General features: G+C 30.1%; 1 protein-coding gene across 1 annotated transcript in view; it reads left to right on the forward strand.

Annotated features, from left to right (window-relative positions):
• The window catches only part of LOC123292548 (alpha-mannosidase 2), a 44,607-nt gene extending 24,493 nt beyond the window's left edge, over positions 1-20,114 (forward strand). The window contains exons 3-6 of the mRNA XM_044873262.1: positions 12,444-12,750; positions 17,130-17,558; positions 17,718-18,935; positions 19,009-20,114. Of these exons, the coding sequence (XP_044729197.1) occupies positions 12,444-12,750; positions 17,130-17,558; positions 17,718-18,935; positions 19,009-20,114 (3,060 nt within the window). The remainder of the gene's footprint in view (positions 1-12,443; positions 12,751-17,129; positions 17,559-17,717; positions 18,936-19,008) is intronic.
• The last annotated feature ends 628 nt before the right edge of the window (positions 20,115-20,742 follow it).

Below are 20,742 nucleotides of genomic sequence, written 5' to 3' on the forward strand. Positions count from 1 at the left end.
CATGAATTATTTAATAGGTTTCTATTTTCGGCCTTGAATTTCAAAAACAATAAAACCGAAATTGTTTGCACGAAATTTTTTTCTGCAATCTCGATTTTCAGTTTAAGTTAAGAAAATAATATGAATTTCCAAGAATCGCTGATCATAGAGGCCATTAATTAATTACGGAAGCATTATTTTGACCCATCCCTTCCCTCACTCCCTCATCTTACGTAAGATACAATCTTGTTTTGCCGAATAATAAAAGGTTGTTAGAAAATGATTACTTACTCTATAATTAATTAATTAGTCCCTCATATTTTGACGTAAATTAAAGATTTTAATTCTTTTTTTAGCACAGAGACTTTAACTTATAAAATCTTACGTACGAATGGGTTTAACCCTTGCCCACAAATAAGCACATGAATAAATTTTTTAAAACCCCCCCTCCCCGCAAAATGCTTATGTAATTGTAGCCCCTTGAACTTCATTTTTTCAAATGGAACCCTATTTTTTTTGTAGATAATTCTTATGATTTTGTAAGCAAAACAAATATTTTCCTTGATTTCTTATGCGAGATCTAATGTTGTTTAAGAAAATTCGTAGAATTTGAATAATTGTTTCTTATTTAAACACGAAATCATTGAGAATTTTATCTTATTTATTTAATACATTTTTTGCAGATGTCAAGTTAAAAAAGGAACACGCTGTATATAACCTGCAATATTTTTTAGATTTTATAGCTAAAATTTACTCTGGTTTTTCTCTTGGAAAACATAATATTCGGCTGGTGTATAATAATAGCTATGATTCTCTTCTATACACACATTTTACAATCGGGAGTTTCCTTCGATATGATATTTTCTACATTTTTATATGTATACATACCTTCTTAGAATATAGACTTATGTACTGTATCGAAGGAAGCGAAGAGAAATGGAAGTGTATTATAAATCCGATTATGGTCGTATGCATTTCTTTTTATTAGGGTTTCTATGTTTATGGCTACGAAATTACCTAGGTATATGGAAAGTTTGGTTTATCAAATATATATGAGGGCTATGTTTCATGAAACAGATTTATGCAAATCTTATTATAAGGAATAAAACGTGTTTCGAATGTGAACATTGCCGTAAACATTGAAACTCTAATAAAGCAAATTACTAGTCATAAACAATGCAATATGACCATAATCCTATACCATTGAAAGATTCTACGATAAGCTGATTAAAATTGTATGGAAACATTATTACATTTTAGTTGAGGTAGAAATAGTTCAAACATTGAATATATTTCCAAAGAGAACATTCAGCAAACTATAAATTAGTTGACTCAAAGATATTATACAGTCAGCTCTTGATAATTTGATAAAGAGGTTTATCACTAATCAAGGTTTGAGCTATTCACGTCTAGAATAACCAACATCAAATTTATTTTTATTCTATTCATACACTATTTTAATTATAGAATTGTATGGATGCATATATAATTGTATCGATTGCATTTATGACTTACATTGAAAATTTAATATTATTGTCTAACAAATTTAAATAAATAATTATGATAATTTACATTTGAAAAATAATATTTGTGCAATTTGATTTCATATTTTCACAATTTTTAATGCATTAAGTTTAATTAATTAGTGTTTTTCAATAATTTTAATTTGACATTTTTTATAACATTAACATGTAAAGAATTGCAAATTAGTCATAACAGCCTCCTTTATAGCCAAAATTCTTCACTGGAACCGCTGGCATCGATTTTATTGTCCCTACCATGACTATGCACACAACGACTAACGTATGTGAAGCGAATTAAAACATATCTGTGAATCTTGCTTGTTCAATTTAATTTCAGAGAATTTAGTTGACTTTCGGTAAATTTATTTACAACAAAACTTATTACGTTTTTGGTAAAGGACCCCCAGTTTGTAATTTGAAGAAGTATGAATGGTTTGCAATGTGAAATAATATATCTTTTCGAATTTTTTGCTTATTTCAAAAACAGTTTCTGATTTTTTACGACTCAAGCTTAATTTTCCTTTTAATTAACATCGAATCAGTGGACTTAATCGAATAACATAAATCATTCTGTGTGTGTTTGTTAGTAATATTAGAATGCTACGTAGCAAATATAGTATAACCAAATATGTTATTTATGGTTTCATATCACGCAGATGTTGGCTAACTAACTGACTCAATAATAATAATAATATATATTGACCCTACACTATTAGAAATTATTGTTTTCTGAATCAAATTTAATTTGCAAATGACCTTTCATAATTGCAGTGATCTCCAAAATGTTTGTTTAGAAAACCGGCATATTAACATAATCGAGACTATTAGGGGAGGTTTGAGACTCTAATGGGGACAAATGGTTTTAACATCTGTAAGTAAAAAATTTTGGTGGTAATTTAAGGGTAATAAAACAGGAGATGGGGTCCAAAAAAAAATTTTAAATGGCTTAATATTCCTAAGGATGTTAGAAAGATTTTACAAACCAAAATTTTTACTTAGAGATGTTAAAACCGTTTTTCTTTATCTTTCCTGTAACAGACTTGACTATCAGTATAGTACATTAATAAGACACGCTGCAATCATTTTGGAAAAACCAAATTTTCAAAATTTTGCTAACCAAACATATTAATAGTGGAAAATAAATACAAAAAGTAAAGTAAAGAATTTCTCAGATGTCATGGGGATTGGTGCACCACGTGAAGCCGAGGGTGACAAAAATGGGATTTGAGACATTCTTTATTTGCTCCAATGGTGTGTATACTATTTTTCTGCACGGCGAAGGTAGAAATCTACAGAATGTAAAATAAAAAAGACGAAAACAGGGTGTACTTATTCAATTCAATAAGATCTAGTTTTTTTTGTGTAAGGAGACGTCTTTATGGTCAAGTTAGCAATTTTTTTCTCCTGATTTTATGTACTTTCAGGTTAACAAATTAGACATCGAGGTAACAAAAACGTGATAAAAAACATTTTAACATTCACTGAATTTCGAAGGTAGGAAATAAATAATGGAATCAAATATCATAAATGTTTTTGCTATTATCATCACAATCGATAAACAACGTACACCCAGATTTTATGTAGAAAGTAAACCTTGCAATGGTAAAGACGGGATCGAATTTTCTAATATCGGACAGTCTGTATGAGATAATTTAAATTCAAAAAGCACGAAAATGGTGTTCATTTGATAATTATATCAGCGATTCTCGAAATAACACATATACAGTGTGTCACATTTAAGATGAAGACATCCTCATATTTTCGTTATTTATAGAAATGTTCAAAACAAGGAACTCATTACTCTCCTAAATGATACTGCGTTATTTTGCATAAGGAACTGATTTACCTCCAAAATCGAAATTTTGTTGATAATAAATAAAGTAAATAATACAGTATTACAAACAAAATTGGATTAAAATTGTAATTATTAATTATTAATATATTCGCCGTTCATAAAAAAGGTATCAAAAAGTAGCATATTGGCAATTTTGATAAACCAAGTATGTAATCCTACTAAATTTGGGCCATACTTTTCAAATTTGTGATCAAAATTAACCTAGCTCTAATAGATTTCAAAAATGTGGAGTCCTGATGCCGAAATTAAGCACATAAGTGATATCAAGCGAAAAACTGATATCACAGCTGAAAAGAATGACTCCAAATTAGTGGGTTTCAAAAAAAATTCAAATAAGAAACGATCAAATTTGCCAGTGTTATCAAAAAAATCGAATTTTTTAACTTTATGACGTCATCGGAATCCAAAAAATTTAATTTTTCTCTATCACATACAAATTTTATCCAATTTTGATAAACCAAGTATGTAATCCTACTAAATTTGGGTCATACTTTTCAAATTTATGATCAAAATTAACCTAGCTCTTCTAAGTTTCAAGTATGAGGAGTCCTGGTCCCGGAATTAAGCACATAAGTGATAGCTAGTGAAAAATTGACATCACAGTTGAAAAGAATGACCCAAACTTAGTAGGTTTCAAAAAAAATTCCAATAAGATCGGATCAAATTTGCCTATGTTATCGAAAAAATCGAATTTTTTAACTTTATGACTTTATGTAAATTAATGAGCGCCTTTAACATGATTCTTTACTAACTTTTTGTTTTGCGTATAAAACATACGTTTTGTTTTGCGCTTTTATTTCTTATGCGCCGGTGGCGGGCCTTTTTTGCCACGCCTTAGTTACGGACCTGTTTTTTCCATTTAAAGCTTTGCTATATCTTTAACAATTTGCTACATTTAAAGAGAGTTCTGCTCTTTCTGCAACAGTTCTCATGCTCATACGACATGGTCCTCATTACAAAATTTTTGTTTAAATATAACCAATCACTTCCTACACCTATAAGGCTATCATCTAGTTGGCCATTTTTTACGATAAACCGGGTATAAGCATACGATGATAAACGATAAAATTTTCTGCAAAAGTGATAAATATGGAGTATTATTTCCATTATTAAATCCTCTTCCTCCATGGACAAAGTATTTTACTGTTACAAGGAATAAAAAAGAGCCATAAATTTTTAAGTTTTATTGCATTATAAAACTTTTTGATGTTTTCAGTTTTATGTATCATCAATTTGTTTAATGTACAATATGTACATATTTTTTAAATTTTATACAGAACTTTGTATTTGAAAAGTTCACATTTTACAAGTTCAACAACTCTCTTTACTTACAAAAAATTATCAAAATTCAAAAAAATTAGGTAAATTGTATTTAAACCAGACATGAGCGAGTTATTTTGAGTCGAAGTCACCATTGTTATAACTTTATTGTGTGTCTCTTTATCCAAGTCCGCATTGCTCATAGAGATGGAAGCGAAACGGGTATACGACTCTTCTACCTATATCAGTTTCTCTTATAGTAATGAGATAGGTAGAAAAATAATGTTGTCTCTCTGTCTTGCTCGTATTATTGGTTGTCACTGGTTAGGTTGTCACTGTCTTACTCGTATTTTAGATACAGAAGTATGAAGAACTTCTCTAAGCCACGTTTGTCCATGCCTGATTTAAACCTTACGTGTTTATCGTAAAAAGTATATATTTTCGAAATAAAATAAAAACAACTTTTATGAAAAAATGGAGTATTTGTAAAAACTAACTAAATTCATGGAACTACTTCAAAAAATCAAATGTATTATAAAATGAATAACAATAACTCTTTAAACATTTCTTCTAACAATTATAATTGTTATCTACGCTCGTGAGATAAGAACTACTTTTCTCACTTATTTTTCGTGCCAAAAATATTTTATTACCATTTTACCAATCAAATTAGCTTAAAAGAGTTACATCTTATTCTACCAATCATGCAAATTATAGCCAAATAACTGTTAAAATCTAAGCTCATAGTACATTTTAACAAATAAGTCGTGACAAATTTTACATAATAATTAGATAAAGTTTTGTGCGATATATACGCACTCGTTGTGTAAATTTGACATGCGTACTTTAATCTCTAATCTCACTTCGCAACGTAAATAACTATTATTACATATTTCATATATTTTCTTTCAGCATAATTTTTAATATTTGAGTACACAATTTTTAACACATTTGTAAATATAATAAGTGTACGAAAATAAAGATATGAAAGTTATGCATATTCAATTTTGTTCAATTAACTTTTCGATTTTATTCATTCGAAAAGTATGTGAGTCAAAATAAAAACAGGGCAAAGAAACGAATCTACTTTTCGATTGATTTTGAGACTGTATTTGAATAGTACTATGTATTATTTTATTTATTGCTATTAAAAACAAACGTGTGACATGTTTAAGCCCTGAATGAATTTTCAAACACTTATATACAAATAACATTAACAATTTTCAAGAGAGGTGTATTTATTTACTTTATAGCCATGATCATGTCACAACAACTAGAGCAATTAATATATCCCAACTCTTATGCTCTTGCAAAACTTGCACGGTAATTTTCAACGTTCGTTTTCCGTACGAACTCTAAAGAGAAAAGAAAAAATTAACCAAATGTCAATACTTGAGTGTCCAACTCATAATTTTTGCTCGAAAATATTAATCTTGTAAATCTGTGGGATCTCGCACCATTTTTGGCTTCACAACTTCCTCGAATTTGATTTTTTTTATTTTAATATATATATATATATATATATATATATATATATATATATATATACGCCCTTGTTGATCATCACTTACATGATTTATTTTTATACCAAAATTGTTTTTAAGATGAAGACCAAATCTAAATGTGTGGGACCGCGATTTCATTGCCTTGATTTTGATTTTGCTTTTACTCATCACTTTGCCGTAGCCCAGTTTCTTTGCCTGGGAGTATATTTAATATTACTATAAGAAAATTTTGCACACTAATAGGTATATTTTATTATATTGATTTTTATACACCTATTCCCAATAAGTAGCACAGTAATATGTTCACATAATTTATTTTTTATTATAACCTTCATATCGATAAAATATTATAATAATATTGTAAATTTATCGATGAATATTCACAATTTATTCTTCATAGATATTCCAGGGAAAAGCTTCATAATTTTTATTATATAACTTATAACAATGTAGTATCTGTTTTATTATAATACCTTAAACGTATTTTATTTAATTTTATTTTTACTATTACTAGCTAGATACCCGCCCGCTTCACTGGGCTTAAAAGTAAAAACTTCTTCCATCTCTCTTGACCTCCTTCCATAACACTTAAAGGGATTGTTTTACGCAGCTAGAAGATATACACAGTTCTATTTTTTAAATTGTAAAAGAGTCATTGATTGAGTATATCAGAAAAGGTGGCCATGATTTGTTTAACATTCACTGTTGTAAATTTTTACAGAAATTTATGGTTCAAAATGATGATCTTTCTGCTCCATCTGTCATCATTATTTTGAACCATAAATTAAAGATTTCTGTAAAAATTTAAAATAGTAAATGTCAGATTAAATTTAATTTTTTTTATCTTTTTTTTTAAATATCTATATCTATATAATTTATAGCTCATGTGCTATTCTGATGTATGAGCAATATTGGTGTACAGTTTCATTAAAAACCATTGGCTAGTTTGAGCGTGAAAGCGTAACAAACAAACATCATTACTTTCACATTTATAATATATAAGGATTATGCAGCTTCATTGTCGTAACTAATACAAAAAACTGAATACCATAAATCATTTAACAATATAGATATAGAAAATAAGAACTGGGTCAACATTGGTTCAAGTTTGGGCAAAAATTATTGAGAAATGGGTCCAGCTTGGAAAGCTGTCTCCAATTAGCGTTGAATTATAACTCCATAACATTCCTGGCAATGCTTAGTCCAAACTTAAATGCTAATGATTATTTTAGCAAGTGATAATGATTATTTAGCAAAATTAAAATAGAAATGATGTCTATTACTATATCAAGGGTTTTTTGATTTTAGAAAATCCGATCAGTATTTTGCATATAAATGAAATGTTACAAATGACTTTACCATGTGTGCATATAATACCATCCATCTACATAATAATTTAGCAAAATTAAATTTCATCTACGGCAAGACAACAGAAACAGTTGTAAAGTAAATAATGCTTTTATGCACATATAGAACAGGAGGTTAAATTGCTTAAATGGAGTTAAACGGGTAGTTGTTTCTTAATTATTTGTATTTATAGTTTACGCCAGGCTTGCGAAAGGCTTAGACGTTTAAAGTTGTTTACAAATTAGTGAACAAAACATAATAGTCTACAGTAGAGAGGTGGGTATAACTTCGTGACTAACACACACGAAGTTTCGTGAGTGGCTTCATTTCAGTGTAACCTATAACATTTGATTTACGAAAACTTTGGAAATTGGGGCGTTAGCATAATAAAACATATAGTTGTTAAACTGACATGTTTAAGGCGTTGGTCTGAGAAAACTACTCATGAAATATGTAGGCCAGTATGTACATTTATTTTTGTATTTATAAAATAAAAGAGAATAATAGTGGCCTACAAAAATATTGGGCCATTGGGTGTGACCTAAACCCCCAACATGTCGGAAAAACGGGGGTATGACAATTTATGAACAACCCGATAATTTTTTACACAATTGTTTAATAAATATAAGTAAAATTAAATGTACTTACTGGCCCACATAATTCATGAGCAGTTTTCTCAGACCTACGTCAGTTTAACGACTATACGTTTTATTATGCTAACGCCAAAATTTCCAAAGATTTCGTAAATAAGAATGTTGTAGGTTACACTGAAATGAAGCCTCTCAAGTTTCGTGAGTGTGTTAGTTACGAAGTCATACCCCTTCTGTACTGTAACTAAAAATAAATAAGATGAGAAAATTACACTCTGTGTTTAGAGCTCGTATAGCCAAATTGGATGAGGCGCTTGGCATGAATCCAAAAGGTCTGGGTTTGAGTAACGGTGCGATTGTATTTTTTTCAAATCCCTTGACTTAGAAATTTCTTAATCTTTAATCATAATTTTTGAAGACAGCCTTGAAAAATCAATCCAATTTACAACTGGCCTAACTTTTTGGAAAAACTGAATTTCAAAGGACGAACATTGATGCAGTGACCTCCTACTCTAATAGTAGGTATATATAAATATAAGCAACGAGAATATAGAATGAAACCACAATAATACAACAAAAAAACAAAAACCAAACGTGTTGGAAATGATGGAAAGAGAACAAAGCGTAGATTACTGGGAGGCGGGAGGAAAAACGCACACGAATGAATGTACATTATAATACTTGTATTACAAAGAAGGCATACAATAATAATACACAATACTTATTATGTATGTATTTCTATTTGATACACTACCTTTTGAAAAATATAATGTGAACCCGAATGCCAGTGCTTATCCAAGGGCTTTTTGTGTAAATACAACCTACTAAAGGCTACAATTGTCTTTGTTTACTTTATTTTGAAACTTTAGAGCAGGCGTGGGCAAACGTGGCTTACAGAAGTCCCTCGGACTGCTAACTTCACATACGAGTAAGACAGTGACAACCTAACCAGTGACAACCTAAAATACGAGTAAGACAAAGAGACAACATTTTTTTCTACCTATCTCATTACTATTAGAGAAACTGAGGTAGGTAGAAGAGTCGTATACTCGTCTTACTTCCTCCTCTATGGGCAATGCGGGCTTGGATAAAGAGATACAGAATAAAGTTCGCGAGACACACAATTAAAGCACATCGAAATTGCTTTCTTTATTCAATAAATTGCCAGATGGTCCTCCAGTGTTTCTAAGTTCAGTGTTTAAGTCAACATCGAACAATACTATTTTTGAGTTAAGTATCCACGGGTTAACCACACTTGAAGCTTTTTGACCGAAGTGTACCTCATATAAATGCTGTCTATATGTTATAGTCTGGTATACTTACCGTGTATTTATGTATCACTATATTATAGACAATAGAATACATACTTTGCTTGTTGGCTTTATTATTTCTCTATCTGTTGTTCCTTATTCACTTTATTGCTCCATGACTGAATCTGGATGTAAAATAGTAAAACTGAATACTAATATCTTATACATGTTGATTGTGAAAATTTTAAATTTTACCTTTGTAGCAAATCTTCTTACGAAAGTATATAATTTGGCCATTATTTATTAGAAAAAAATTTTTTTTTTAATATTTTATTATCTTATCGGATTAGATTCAATTTTAAAAATTAGTAGTAGAGAATCATATAAAAGGCGCTCTCTAATTTACAATATTATAATTATCATAATTTGGTGAAAAAAAATTAAATTTCTTGAATTCTTGAAATACGCCAAAAAGTTAAAAAATTCGATTTTTTTGATAACACAGGGAAATTTGATCCGATCCCTCTGGAATTTTTTTTGAAACCCACTAATTTTGGGTCATTCTTTTCAGCTGTGATGTCAATTTTACGCTAGCTATCACTTATCTGCTTAATTCGGGGACCAGGACTCCACATTCTTGAAACCAATTACAGCTAGGTTAATTTTGATCACAAATTTGAAAAGTATGACCCAAATTTAGTAGGATTACACGCTTGGTTTATCAAAATTGGATAAAATTTGGATGTGATAGAGCAAAATTAAAATTTTTGGATTCTGATGACGTCATAAAGTTAAAAAATTCGATTTTTTTGATAACACAGGGAAATTTGATCCGATCTCTCTGGAATTTTTTTTGAAACCCACTAATTTTGGGTCATTCTTTTCAGCTGTGATGTCAATTTTACGCTAGCTATCACTTATCTGCTTAATTCGGGGACCAGGACTCCACATTCTTGAAACCAATTACAGCTAGGTTAATTTTGATCACAAATTTGAAAAGTATGACCCAAATTTAGTAGGATTACACGCTTGGTTTATCAAAATTGGATAAAATTTGGATGTGATAGAGCAAAATTAAAATTTTTGGATTCTGATGACGTCATAAAGTTAAAAAATTCGATTTTTTTGATAACACAGGCAAATTTGATCCGATCCCTCTGGAATTTTTTTTGAAATCCGCTAATTTTGGGTCATTCTTTTCAGCTGTGATGTCAATTTTACGCTAGCTATCACTTATCTGCTTAATTCGGGGACCAGGACTCCACATTCTTGAAACCAATTACAGCTAGGTTAATTTTGATCACAAATTTGAAAAGTATGACCCAAATTTAGTAGGATTACATGCTTGGTTTATCAAAATTGGATAAAATTTGGATGTGATAGAGCAAATTTAAATTTTTTGATTCTGATGACATCATAAAGTTAAAAAATTCGATTTTTTTGATAACACAGGGAAATTTGATCCAATCCCTCTGGAATTTTTTTTGAAACCCACTAATTTTGGGTCATTCTTTTCAGCTGTGATGTCAATTTTACGCTAGCTATCACTTATCTGCTTAATTCGGGGACCAGGACTCCACATTCTTGAAACCAATTACAGCTAGGTTAATTTTGATCACAAATTTGAAAAGTATGACCCAAATTTAGTAGGATTACACGCTTGGTTTATCAAAATTGGATAAAATTTGGATGTGATAGGGCAAAATTAAAATTTTTGGATTCTGATGACGTCATAAAGTTAAAAAATTCGATTTTTTTGATAACACAGGCAAATTTGATCCGATCCCTCTGGAATTTTTTTTGAAATCCGCTAATTTTGGGTCATTCTTTTCAGCTGTGATTTTTCGACAGCTATCACTTATGTGCTTAATTCCGGGACCAGGACTCCACATTCTTGAAACCTATTGGAGCTAGGTTAATTTTGATCACAAAATGACCCAAATTTCTCTAACCGTCGCTGGCGCTAGGGAAATATTTAAAAATTGGCCCTAGGTGTCCATTTGTAGTAGGCTGAGTTTAAGGTATAAGTTTCGGTAAAATATCTTAAAAAATGTGACCCATCACCCTGTACGACAGCAAATTTTCAAATCGATATTCCTTTAAATGATGAAAGTGTGGGGGTGTCTTCATCTTAAATGCGACACACTGTATATAGTACCTATGTATATAATTCTTCAATAGGGGATTTGTATTGTAGGAAAATTATATCTTTATAAAATTAAATCTAGGTTAATTTTCTGCTTAATTTTAAATAATTTCTTAGTTAAAATAAAATACACTCCAATGAATACTCGTATCTCGAGTTAAAGTAGAAACCGTTGTTGAAGTTATAAAAGTAAATTAAATTTTCAGAAGTTAACTGATAATTGCACAAACTTTGAAAAGACCGTAGAAGTAGAGTTAAAAGAAATTGTCATACAGATACAAGAAAAGTACCATCAAACACCCTATTTGAGTACTCTGATAACTTCTTTTGTAGGTAAATCTTTCGTCCGTTTGAAAAATTTTGCAATCGCGCATGTTTCCAGAATTTTGTGCAGTTCTACACAGAAAATTATATATTATTAAAAGAACAGAAAATTTTACAATACTGACACTCAGTGTAAGTTGAAAAGTACAAAGAAATAGTGTTATTACAGTGTTATAGGACTACCTTTTTATCTTCCAAGAAAAGTCCATAATCCCCATCAATCCATGCTAAAACAAACCATATTAACTCATTGTTTTGGGCAAACCATATTAAGAGACTAAACGGCATTACAACCCTGGGTAGGCCTTGACCTTCTCAACAATTGATAGAATTCTGTTTTTAGTCTTGGAACACCATCATGACTGTCCATCCATCTCATTTTAGTACTCTTTTAGGCATTCAAGAGTCGTCCATGCGTTCCCAAACCATTCAATTCTACGAACTTTGATGAAACAGACAATACTTTGATTTTGTAGAATATAATTTATTGTATTTAATTTCTTGCGAGACAGTTTTTGGTGATATTTAAATAGCAGATAAATACCACAATACTCAAAATGATTTACTACTGAATACTCTACAATTAATGAGTGTTCCAGGTTAAATTGAAATGGTTTTTTACTTTATCTATAGTACATTAAAAATAATTTGTTTTTTATTTCAGGTAATAATCGTTCCACATTCACATAACGATCCAGGATGGTTACGAACATACGAACAATATTTTTATTATGAATCAAAAGACATTTTAAATAATATGATAAAAAAATTAAATCAACATCCAAACATGACATTCATATGGTCAGAAATATCATTTTTAAGTATGTGGTGGGATCAAGCACATCCAACAAAACGAAAAGCTTTTAAGAAATTGATTGATGAAGGTCGTATTGAGATTACAACTGGTGGATGGGTGATGACTGATGAGGCCACTAGTCATATTTATGCTATGGTCGATCAACTTATAGAAGGTAATCATGCATTTTTTTATTTTAAATTTTTGTTTGTGTTTTTGAAGACATTTTGAAAGTCAAGCGAATTTCTCCTCTCAATTCTGAATTCTTAGTAGGGTTTTTGCTCGCGAATTCTCGTCTCGAGTATTCCCGAGAAACTTATCTTTAGTTGAGACGGGAAAATAATCTCAACGCGTCGAGAACTCGAGAAATTAATTCAGTGCGCTAAAAATCAAACTTCAACTAAAAAGGTCATTCAGGCAGCTGGAACTAAAGGCAAAACTAGTCGCACTTACATAACCAAAAATTTAACCAAAAAAAGAATTTCTGTGATTTGAGTCTACTGGGCAACGAACACCTACTCTTGAAAAAATGTGTAAAGCTGTAGTGACTATTAAGCCATCATCGAAAGCCTATTTTATAAGGAAAAGCTTTGAATTAAAACTCGATGGATGGGGTAATTTTGATCCAAAAGGTATAAAAATCAGGTTAATTTAATGATTGGATGCAGAGTTTCTGAGATATTTTTTGCAATTTTTTTAAGGGGTATCCCTTTAATAAAATCGAGAAAATCGCAAAAAAAAATTTTTTTTGGATTTGACGAAATTCAGTGGATGGAGTAATTTTGATCCAAAAAGTATAAAAATCAGGTTAGTTTAATGATTGGACCTAAAGAAGTTACAATGAGAGAGAGAAGATAAGTCTCTTCTTTTTGGGTCATAAGGTCATTATGGTCAGTCAACAGCCAGTGTAGCAGAAAATGCTATGTCATTTCAGACAAAATACATCTGCATTTGTTTAATGTGGAGAAAATAACCACAATGACTGCGGCAACAAACCTTTTAGGTGGATACCTTGCAATCGCAGCCAATTAATCTAAACTACTTGGTGACTGGTGTGTAGGCCCAATGGTGAATAAAATTATTCTTAATATCAGAACGTTATATTTGACATGTACTATAATAAAAATAGTATATTGTGATATATGATATCGTCTAGAAATAACATTTTTTTTTAAATTGTCTACAAATAAAATCATTTTAAAATTATATTAAAATGAAAAGAGAAAAAAATATATAAATTTCATATTAAATTTTCAAACTAAATATGGGTGAAATTGAAGAATAACAGTTATTTATTAAATTTTCCTTTTGTTATATGTATTGAAATTTTATACGTTTTCATATGTATTTTTGATTATACAAAAATTGTATATAATGTTATTCGATATATTATTTACTCTCTCACATAACATATTCTTTCAAAATGGTGTTAATTTTCTTTGCATCCTCTCTGGGTGTTTTTTTGCTATGTATCTTATGCAGTAAAAATCATTTATTGCGACACTAAATATACTTATTCCTACTCTGAACTACTTCAACAGGGTTTTGTTCTAAATTTGAAAAATTGGTTTAAAAATTTACACCAAAAAAGTATTATTAATTCATTTCAAAAATAGTGTAGAGTGCAAGGCGTCTTGAATAACATCACGATTGCCATACAATCATTTAAATAAAAATAACTTGTCATACAATGATTGTATGCAAGGCGTATAACAACTCCTTGCAACAACAACTTCGTTCTGTTAAATTTTTTACATAGCGTTGCATATGGCATGACGTAATACTTTCACAATCCATCTGATTGGTGTTTGCTGTCACGTGACCGGATGTATAATTTTACTAAAATTATTTTTTTTTAATAATAATAATCCTGAATCTTTATAAAAAACAAGTTTGTGTTTTGTTATCTACATATCATGATAAATCATTAGAAACTTTTTATCCAACCGATTTATTCTTAATGGACAAAAGCCTATTGTTTGGATAACTTTTATATATATCTTAACGATGGTCATTTTTGACATCTATTAGATAGGATCGATAAACATTTGAAGAAATTTTTCTAAAATTCCATCCTCAGTACAGAAGTAATAGCTGCATTTCCTTCGGTAATTCGCTAATATCAATATAAACGACCTCCACTATAATAAATTTTTTTTTATATGTGTTTTGTGTAAACAAACGCGCGATGATGTAATATCATATACACGAAACCTTAAAAATGTTTATCCTTATCATACCTTTTTCTTTAATTTACTGTCATACCCTTCACATATACTTTTATCCATCTTTTGGTTTCACAGTATATAGGGTGTTACTACTACCTCCTTAAGCTGGCTACATATGGAAAGCTTTTTTATTACAAGGTTTATAGGTTCTAAGAGATATAAAGAACTAAATAACTAAAAAAAGGTCTTTATTGAGAGATTTTTTAATATTTTTTAAACTGTGTACGGGAGCATAATTTCTTAATTCGCCTCTACGTACACCCTTTGATTTTTACTAGCTATATACCAAGCATGGCCAAACATGACTTAAAGAAGTTTCTCAGACTTCTGTAACTAACATACGAGTAAGACAGTGATAGTCAAGACCATGAAGGTTATAAAGAAGGAGAAAGATCGCTATGTACTAAAGCATTAGCGCACCTGTCCCTGAAAATTTGTAGAATTTATAGTTAATTTTTAAGCCACCAGCCGCGCTGTCATCAAGAAGTAGTATCTGCGAAGTGGATGAAGTTAGTTGCATAATGTACAAATTGATATATCATTTCAAATTAGCGCACAACAGCCCGCCTTTATTGATACTTCTTAGCGGTCGCAGCGCCTCACTTATTTTATCCATATTTCGGGGACAATATTTTCTATAGCGATCGTTCTCCTTCTTATAAGCTTCATGGTCAAGACAGTGATAGTCAAACCAGTGACAACCAAAAATACGAATAAGACAGAGAGACAACATTTTTTTCTACCTATCTCATTACTATTAGAGTAACTGAGACAGGTAGAAGAGACGTATACCCGTCTCGCTTCATTCTCCATGAGCAATGCGGATTTGGATAAAGAGACACACAATAAAGTTGTAACAATGGTGACTTCGACTTAAAATAACTCGCCCATGCCTGCTGTATACCTTATACCTTCTGATAATTTTACGATGACAGCACTGCGTAGCTTAAACAAACAAGAATTCATCTAATCGATTTTTTTATTTTGAAATATTCAACTGTCATCAGACAAAGGCTAGAGAATTGATGAAGATTTATTATTATTGAATTGCAAGTTTTCCAGAGTCAAATAAATGTATTTTGGTATCCAAAAATATACCTTGCATAATATTGCATTTATATATTTTATGTATATAAAGGTAAAAATATACATCCATAAATGTAAAAGCAAAAAAAAAAACCGAACAATATATCCAACTTTCTATGTATGGATATTCTAAGAAACGTTCAACATTTGAAAGGCGTTTGAACCCAGTGGATAGACATGTATACAATATTGTATTGTATTGTGTTTATAACGTAGTAGTCTAGTAATATACCATCGGGAAGTAAACGACAATAAACTTGTTTCACTTCCTTCAAGGAAAAATGAATTTACATCATAATCAGTTACTTGTTGTGCTTGTTCTGCATTGATTTTACAGTGTGTTTTAAAATTATTGGCACTTCAACTTAGATGGGTTGTTCTACAAACAAAGGAAGAAAATGAGTCTCGAGTCTATTCGATATTATTTGTACATTCTGGCTGTGAAATTCTCAGTCAAATTTTCAAGAATACAACGTCTTTTAGCCTTTGTTAAGTTAAACAGTCAAAAATGTTAGTTTTAGATTTATGGTAATGAAGGAATGATGATAAAATTGTATTTAATAATTTATTTTCAAATTTTCGTTTATCACGTTATGAAAATTGACATTTTCTTATTAATTATTATTATAAAAATATTAAAAAATCATAAAATTAATTATATTTTTAAAATTTCATATCAAACGCCATATATGAACATAAATTAAAAGTTACCAAAAATCAGAATCACTTATTTAATAGTTAATTGTGCAGCTTTTATTATTATTACATAAGTATGTGTCGTTTTTTCTATTGAAAAAAGTTAAGTTTCTTTGGCTACGTTACACATTTACACAGCCCATAAAAGTTTTTTTTGGTAAACATCCAATAAAATTAAATAGCCTGGCATCCAGTTTTCCGGAGGTAATAACAGCATACTTTCTATTTTTGACCCTTCTAGATACAATCACAACAACTGAAAGAAGTTTTTCAATAAATTTTCCGAAAAAGGCAGGAAAGTGTATATTTAATTTGAATTGTTTGGCTAGCTCAATTTCTTTTTTTAATTTAATGCAAGCATTTTTGTTTCTTTCGTGAGAAATATTTACCCTTGATTTAGACCCCTCAACTAATTTTGGTACAGGGCCCCTCCAAGGCGGACTACGCCACTGTATTTGATACAAATTAAATAAATTAAAGATGCCAAATTAAATGATTAACATACATAATTATTGAAATTTAACGATTTTGTCATTAATTTCAGGTCATCAATGGCTCCAAACAAAATTAAATTACAAACCAAAAACCGGATGGTCAATAGATCCATTTGGTCATGGCAGCACAGTACCATATTTATTATCCGTATCTGGTATAACTGGTACAATTATACAACGTATACATTATGCATGGAAACAATGGCTTGCAAAGAATCAATATGGTGATTTCTTATGGGTACCACAATGGAAATCACATACATCAATTAATGAACGCGGTTCAATTTTAACACATAATCAACCGTTTGATATATATTCAATAAAACATAGTTGTGGACCACATCCATTTATCTGCTTACATTTTGATTTTCGTAAATTAGCTGGCGAATACACCGAACAATCAGCGAAAGCTGTTGAAATTGATCAAAATAATGTTGAACGTAAAAGTAAAACATTATTAGCGCAATATTCACGTACAGGTTTGTTGTAAATTTTATGCGTTTAAATTCAATTGAGTAATTAAGGACGTTCCCAAAAAAATTACAGTTACAAACCTCACTAATGTGTATACGAAATTGAAATAAAAATTAATTACAACTTAAATTTTCTTCAATAAATTTTGAAATTTGTTTTCACAGGTTCACTTTTTCCACACAACGTTGTGCTAATGCCTTTAGGAGACGATTTCCGTTACAATAATGAAATTGAATGGGATCAACAATATACAAATTATAAAAAAATCATGGATTTCATTAATACACATTCGCAAAGTTTTGATAATGCTGAAATTGTATTTGGCACACCAAAAGATTATTTCGAAGAGATTGCTAAACGTTATACAAAATATCCAAAATTGAAAGGTGATTTCTTCGTATATTCGGATATATTCTCAGAAGGACGTCCTGCCTACTGGTCTGGATATTATACAACACGACCATTTGTCAAATTATTAGATCGACAATTAGAACATAATTTACGTAATGCAGAAATTTTATTTACAATTGCGCTTAATAAGGCAAAAGAACATCATAAATCCGTGAAAATATTCGATCGAAAATATGAGAAATTGATAAAAGCCCGACGTAATTTAGGATTATTCCAACATCATGATGCAATCACTGGTACAAGCAAATTTAATGTAATGAAAGATTACAGTCAGAAATTATTTGAAAGTATTCAGGATACTATGACATTACAGCAAGATGCAATACAATCGTTACTTTCAAATGATATTGGTTTACCACCAACGGGAGCTAGTGATTCAACAAAATTTGTAATACTTAGTAATTTAGAATACGAATCAAACGACCGACCTCCACGAATGGTACCAATTGCTTTGGATACAAATACAAAATATATTGTGTTATTTAATTCGTTAGGTCAACATTTGGATCGGGTAGTGACACTAAAAACGACAACGGTTGACATCAAAATCACCGATGCACATCATAAACCAATTATGTATCAAATCAATCCTGTTTGGAATGCTACTAGTCCACGAAATTTACATATTATTGATAATGAATTCGAAGTAGTATTTATTGCAAAATTACCAGCGTTTAGTCTAGTAACATTCCTGATTGATTCAAAAAGTATGAATCCTGATTTAAAAAAACGTTTAGCAACCATTTATTGCGATGTTTGTAATAAAGATGAAAAGACTGATAAGAAAAATAATAATATTTTTAAAATTAAATCTACTCAACCAGGTGATATTCAGTTAGAAACATCAAAATTACGATTATTAATTGATGGAACTTCTGGTTTTCTAAAATCGGTTCATCAAAAAGATACACAACGTACAGTACAATGTCAATTACAATTTTCTGCATACCCAAGTGCCCAATTTCACTCAGGTATGTATTGAGTTAATTTATGTTTTTTTTTTTTTTTTTTTTTTTTAAATAAATTAAAAAACTTCTGTTTCAGGTGCATATTTATTTATGCCAGATCCAAATTCAGCAGATACAGAAAAGGATGTTTTAGGTCAATACACTAATGATAAAACAATCATAATTACATCTGGTCCCGTTTCAAGTGAATTATCTGTAATGTATGGGCCATTTTTAATCCATACAATACGTATTTATCATAACCACGATTCAATATTATCGTCTGGAATTTATATTGAAAACGAGGTCGATTTTGAAAAACCACCGAAGAATCGTGAAACTGAATTCTTTATGCGTATCGTATCCGATATACAAAACAATGAACCACCGGAATTTTATTCCGATTTAAATGGATTCCAAATGCAAAAACGTGTGAAAGTACAACAAATTGGTATCGAAGGTAATTACTTCCCAATTACAACAATGGCATACATTGAGGACGAGTCTATGCGATTAAGTTTATTGACAAATCATGCACAAGGGGCTGCTAGTTGGCAACAAGGAAACCTGGAAGTTATGTTAGAACGTCGAAGTTTATATGATGACATGCGTGGTATGGGAGAAGGTCTTGTCGACAATGTACGGACAAACACTAAATATTGGTTGCTCTTAGAACAATTAAATTCAATCGATAAAAATGAAAATAGTGATAAAATTAAAGATATTTTACGTAATTTTAATTCAGATGCAAGTAATGATGATGACAAATTTAGTCGACCATCTTTATTTGCAAATACAGTTAGTAACATGCTCATATATCCGGTGAATGTGTTCACTATTGAAGGTGCAACTGATTATTTATTACGTAATAAGTATGTCAATTTGTTAGAGAAATTCCCATGTGATGTACATTTAATGAGTTTTCGTACATTACCCGATCAAAATTTTGCACATTTTCCATCAACTACAGCATTAATGGTACTTCATCGACAAGGACATGACTGTTCAATTAGTGTTCCTGATTTAGCATGTGATTCGTATATATTTGATGGAAACACCCTAGCAAATCTACGTATCAATACAGTAGAGAAGACCTCATTGACAGGGTTGCACACGGAATCATTCATTACAAATATGAGTAACTTGATATTGGATCCAATGAGTATAACTACTTTACAAGTTACATTTAAAAGTGAAAAATAGCATATAACAAATTTTAGTTTAAAAATAAATTATTTTTATTATAATTTTTTCATTGTGGCATTAGTAGTTTTGATTTATTATTAAATTAATTAAATAATTAATATTAATTAGTCCAATTAATAAGAGTCTAAAATACATATAGGTGCATAAAAAGTTGCGTCCTAAACTTTTTTGATTTAAATATTTCTTCATTCAGTTATTCAAAACATGTTTTTGAAATCGATATCTTTCTCAATTTCTTTAATGATTAAACATGAAAGAAAATGAATTTTTGTTTTAAAAATTGAATAAATAACAAGTGAAATTTACAAAATCTTCCGCAAATGCGGGTTTTTCTTTGTATATATCTCCAAGCTAAACCGACTTTCTTGAAACATAGCTAAGAACACTCTCTATTAAATTAACTTTTAGCAAAAAAGTAATTCAAATCGGTTCATTAGTTTAGGAACTACGATGCTACAGATAGACACACATAGCGGTCAAACTTATAACACCCCTTATTTTTACGTCGGGTGTTAAAACATAACTTCATAAGTTTAATGAAGTAACTAACATAAGGCAATTTTGAATTTATTAAAAAGACAATTTCATGCAAGCAGGTGTGTCTTTATATTTTAAAGGCAAGATA

Source organism: Chrysoperla carnea, chromosome 2 (genome assembly GCF_905475395.1).
Source record: "Chrysoperla carnea chromosome 2, inChrCarn1.1, whole genome shotgun sequence".
NCBI lineage: Eukaryota > Metazoa > Arthropoda > Insecta > Neuroptera > Chrysopidae > Chrysoperla > Chrysoperla carnea.